Source organism: Chiloscyllium plagiosum, chromosome 4, assembly GCF_004010195.1.
Source record: "Chiloscyllium plagiosum isolate BGI_BamShark_2017 chromosome 4, ASM401019v2, whole genome shotgun sequence".
Taxonomy (NCBI): domain Eukaryota; kingdom Metazoa; phylum Chordata; class Chondrichthyes; order Orectolobiformes; family Hemiscylliidae; genus Chiloscyllium; species Chiloscyllium plagiosum.
This window is the reverse complement of record NC_057713.1, coordinates 18,296,674-18,302,225: the sequence shown is the minus strand read 5'-3', so window position 1 is coordinate 18,302,225 and position 5,552 is coordinate 18,296,674. Positions and strand designations below refer to the sequence as shown.

At 38.6% G+C, this 5,552-nt stretch overlaps 1 protein-coding gene across 2 annotated transcripts in view; it reads right to left on the bottom strand.

The window, feature by feature from the left end:
* Positions 1-5,552, bottom strand: part of LOC122548887 (prostate stem cell antigen-like) — a 52,951-nt gene continuing 47,399 nt past the window's right edge. For both annotated transcript variants that reach the window (XM_043687795.1, XM_043687793.1), the window contains one exon: positions 1-723. In XM_043687795.1, coding sequence (XP_043543730.1) covers positions 515-723 — 209 coding nt within the window. In that variant the 3' untranslated portion in view covers positions 1-514. The remainder of the gene's footprint in view (positions 724-5,552) is intronic.

Here is a 5,552-nt window from a genome sequence, read left to right as displayed (position 1 = left end):
AAAGGTGGAATCAAACCCAGGTCCTTGGTGCTGTGAGGCAACAGTGCTGGCCACTGTGCTACCCTTTTTGTTATTGTTGTACAACTACTTTTAGCAATTTTATCTCTATGCTATGGAGGTCACATTAATGGAGGTCACATTAATCCTATGGAACAGTTTTGCTTTAATCTTATGGAATAGTTGCAAATGGAGTAAAATTGGCCATAATCATTGGTTACATTGTTCATGAAGTCGGTAAGTGTTCATTTGATACTTAAGTATCTTTAAGTTATTTTATTAATTTGGTTTGCCTATTTTTTGAGTGACAGGATAGTAAGCATGTGGTATCATTTGATTGCATTTTGATCAATATGGGATCACTATAGTAAATCATGGCATGAATGCAAAGTTAGAAACTTCAAAATGCATCAGCTAACTTTTGTTCGTGGATTTTTGTTCTAAGTAAAATTAGTAAGCTGGTTTGTAATTAGATCAGTGTAAGCAAAAGCTGCATTCTACATGTTAAAAGCCCAAACTAGTTTATCAGCTTGAGGATTAGCCAAATGAGACTTGCACAAGCTGTAAGCATCAATTTGTTTTCATGGAAAGTAACTGAACCATTCACATTGCATAGGTCCTTATCACAGCAGTTAGTCCCAGCACTGACGATTACGACACTGACGGTTCCAGTACACTTCGAATTTTCAATGCAGCCCTTTGTCAAAGTAGTTACTTCTTTTCCCACTAGAATGATGAGAGCAAAGATAATTTAAGCTCATTAATTTTCAAGCATCAGTTATATTAATATTTTAATCAGTATTGTGACTTTACTGAACACTCTTCTGTGATTCCAGGAAGGAGTTACAAAACACCAGCAGGAGACATGTGATTCTTACAAATTGTTATTGATCTTAGCCTTGTCATTTGGAGAATAATTAAGAGCCTGCTGGTTGTATAGCCACAGTGATAGATATGGCTGCTTTCTCACATTGGTAGCCAATGGAAACCATCATTAACAAGGGCACGAGTAGGTTATTTGGTTGACCTTCCTTCCATCTGCCAAGAAGATATTGATAGAGGCAAAACATCTTTTGATAGTTTGTGTCATAATGTAATTTAGGATTATAATCTCTTGATGTTCTTTGAATATTACATATCAGCGGATTAGATAGGGTGGACAATGAGAGTCTTTTTCCGAGGATGATGATGTCTGCTTGTACGAGGGGGCATAGCTGCATATTGAGGGGTGATAGATTTAAGACAGATGTCAGAGGCAGGTTCTTTATTCAGAGAGTAGTAAAGGCATGGAATGCCCTGCCTGCCATTGTAGTTTACTCAGCCACATTAGGGGCATTTAAACAGTCCTTAGACAAGCAAATGGATGATGATGGGATAGTGTTGGATGATGGGATTAGTTTACAGATCAGCGCAACATCGATGGCTGAAGGGCCTGTTCTGCTCTGAATTGTTCTACATTCTATGTTGTCCAAAGGGAATAGAAATTCATACACTGGAGCAAATCAGTTTGAGATTGGCTGTCCATTCTAAACAGTAACTGACATTCAGGGTTTTTGCAGCATATAGCACTATACAGCATAACAACAATATAGCCAATCTCTCACAAACAAATACTGAAGCAGGAGTAGGCCATTTGGTTCCTTGAGCCTGATGAAATCATGTCTGAACCGATTGCTCAAATTCATTTTTTGTCTGCCCAACTCTCTTGTGGATCAAATATATACTTAGCTTATCATAGCATCCCTATAAGCCATTTAGCCCAATACGTCTGAGCCAAGCCCCCCCCCCCCCCCCCCCCCCAACTCACGAAGAGACCCCACGCAGACCCAATCTCCCACCCAAGCATTTTTTTCCATGCCTCACCCATTTAACCTGCACATGGGGCAGTTTTGCATGGCCAGTCAAACTAACCTGCACACTCCTGGACACAATGAGCAATCATGGCCAATCCACCTAACCTACACATCTTTGGATTGGAGGAGAAAACCAAAGCATCCTGTGGAATCTTGCGCAGACACAGGGAAAACATGCAAACTCCACACAGACAGTCACCCCAGGTGGGATTGAACCTGGGTCTGTGAGACACCAGTGCCAACCATTGTGTCACAGTGCCACCCTTGAACTATCCTCGAACATATTCAATGACCCAGTTTCCATTAGTCTCTGGAGGAGAGAATTCCACACACCAAACACCCTATGGCAGATCAAAATTCTTCTTACCTAAATCCTAAATGAAGATTCTTTACTTTGGAACAGTGTCCCCCTGGTTCTAGACTGTTCACAAAGGGAAATGTTCTGTCAATATTCACCCTGCCAAAGCCCCTCAGGAACTTGCATGATTCAATCAGATGACTGCTCATTTTTCAAAATTGCAATGGGTATAGCCCCAACTTACTCATCACAAGTGAACCTTCTCTGAATTATTTCCTGTTGAATTATATTCTTAAGTAAGGAGATCAGAAGTGTACACGGTACTCCAGATGTGGTCTTGCTAACATTCTATAAAACTGTAGCATAGTTTCCTTACTTTCATTTTCAGTTACCCCGGCAAAAAAAGATCACCATTCAATTTGCCTTTTTAATCCTCTGCTGCACAATCTTTTATTCTTTATTTATTAGGACACCCAGATCCCTCTTAGCTAATCAGTTGTGCAGTCTCTCTGCATTCAAATATTATGCAGTTGTTTTGTATTGTTAACATGGACAAAATAACATTTTCCTATGTTATACGCATCTGCTAATTCTTTTTTGTTCAATCACTTAACCTATATAAATTCCTTTATGGACTAATTTTATGTCATCTTGACAACTTAGTTGCTTATGGAACTTTGTGACATCAGCAAATTCAGTCGCTATTCATCCAGTCCCTTCAAGTCCATTGATGTTGATTATAAGTAGTTGAGGCCCCAACACTGATTCCTCACTGGTACTCAGTTCGTAACAGCTTGCCAATCTAAAAATTACTGTACTTTTTCTCCTTCCTGTTAGCTAATTAATCTTCTCTCCATGTTAAAATGATACTCCCTACATCATAAGCTCTTAGTTTGTAAAGTAACTTTTGATGTTACATCAAATGCCTTTTGGAAATCCAAGAACACTACATCTAAAGGTTCCCTTTTATAGTTACTTCAAAAAAACCCCAATACATTACTGAAACATGATTTTGTTTTCACAAAACTCTGCCTGATTACACTATGACTTTCTAAGAATCTTGCTATTACCTCCTTAATAATGGAGATAATAATCTAGCATTTTCCCTAAGACAGATATGCTAACTGGCTTATAGTTTTCTGCTTTTACTATCCCTCCTGTCGTGAGATGTTACATTTGTGATTTCCCAGTCTGCTGGGACCTTTGCAGAATCTGATGAATTTTGGAGGATTACAATTATGAATCAACTACCTCTATAGAAATTTTTTAAAGAGACTACAATGAAGGCCATCAGGTCCAGGGAATGTTAACCTTTAGTTCTAATAGTTTTCTCAGTACATTTTTCCTGAGTGATTGAGATTGTTTTTAGTTCCTCCCTCCCATTTGCTTCTTAATTTCCAAGTATAGTTTGAATGATTTTTGTACCTTCCACAGTGACGACAGATACAAATACTTATTCAACATTCTTCCATTTCCTCATTTCCCATTGTTAACTAATCAGTCTCTCTCTTCAAGGTTAAAATAATCACACAACATCAGGTTATAGTCCAACAGGTTTAATTGAAAGCACTAGCTTTTGGAGCGACGCTCCTTCATCAGATGGTTGTGGCTCTTTCATCAGGTGTCACAACTACCTGATGAAGGAGCAGTGCTCTGAAAGCTATTGCTTCCAATTAAACCTGTTGGACTAAAACCTGGTGTTGTGTGATTTTTAACTTTGTACACCCCAGCCCAACACTGGCACCTTCACATCTTCTCTCTTCAAGGGTTTGCTTTTCCTTTTAAATACTAGAAACTCCCAGATTTTTGTTTGCATTTCTAGCCAGCATAATTCTTTCCTTGTTTTCCTGTAATTCTCTACTGATTTCTAAGCTCTTTCCAATCTTCTGACCTACCTCTAGTCTCCATGGTTTGCTTTTTATTTCAATTTCACACTATCCTTAACTTCCTTCGTGAGCCACAAGTACTGCATGCTTCTTCTAGAGTTTTTTTCAGTGGAATATATATTTGCTGGGCACAGTGAAATAAATGTCCTACCATTTTACCTTTTTATAATTCATTCATTCTAATTATCCCTAAGTGCCCAGAGGGTAGTTAAGAATCAATTACATTGCAGTGGCTGTTGGGTCACATGTAGGCCAGACCAGGTAAGGACAGCAGTTTCCTTCCCTGAAGGACATTAGTAAACCAAAGGTTTTTACAATGTCAGCATTAGTTTAGCTTTTATTTCATAATTTTAATTAATTCAAACATCACCATTATCATAGCTGAATTCAAATCCACATCCTCAAAACATTAGTCTGGAGTTCCAGATTAATAGTCCAGAGATATTAACAGTACACCCTTATTCTCTCAGTTCATTTTGGCTAACTCTGACCTCATACTCTTTATTTAAATTTGAAACACCACTTGCCCTCTCTCCCTCAAATGTAATGCAAAATTCAATCACATTATGATCATTGCTACCTAGAGATTTCTTCACTTGCACGCATACAAGTCTAGAATAGCCTCCTGCCTAGTTGTCTCTAGAATGTGCTGCTCTAAGAACTGTTCTAAAATCCTAAAACTCATCTTTCAGGCTACTTTTGCTGATATAATTGTCTGAACTATGCTCAGAATAAAATCACCCATGATTATTGATGTAACTTCCTTACAAATCCCTGTTATTTCTTTTTGAGCTCTGTCTTACAATACACTGTTATGAGACCCGAGATCTAATGCATGATTCTCAACTAATGCATTGCTATTTCTCACCTCTATCCAAACTTCTGGCACATTCTTAAGCTTGTACACTCTGTTCCTTCTTGCCAATCTTTAATGAATATTAACTTGTTCTCTTGCATGGATCTAGCCCTTTAACTTACAGCATATTTCCTCATGTGACCTATTTCCCCAACTATTTACTTTAAAGTCCTCTTTGCTGCCCCAGTTACACACAGGTTCAGGTGAAGAACATCCACCAATACCATTCCCAACTCCGTTAGTACTCCTGCTAGTGCGTTATGAATCAAAAGTTGTTTCTCTCACTAATCCTTGAGCCATGTAATTAACTCTCTAATTACAGGTCATTCTGCTATAATGCAACAGTTCCTCTGCAACCCCACACTATGAAAAACCTCTATAGAGGTTATCGAAAGTGCACAAACCAGACATCCCACTCAGACCCATAGTATCACTACCAGGGACACCATCACACAAACTGGCTAAAGAACTACAGCAGAAACTGAAACACCTGATCAGCGGATCCAGCCACTCTATACAGTCAACACCGGAATTCTTGGACATCATCAGAAATATACACATAGACAAGAAGAAACTATGGTCTCATTCGATGTAATGGCACTGTTCACCTCTATCGACAAAACCCAAGCCAGAGAAACAATAGCCAACCTGCTGAACAGACA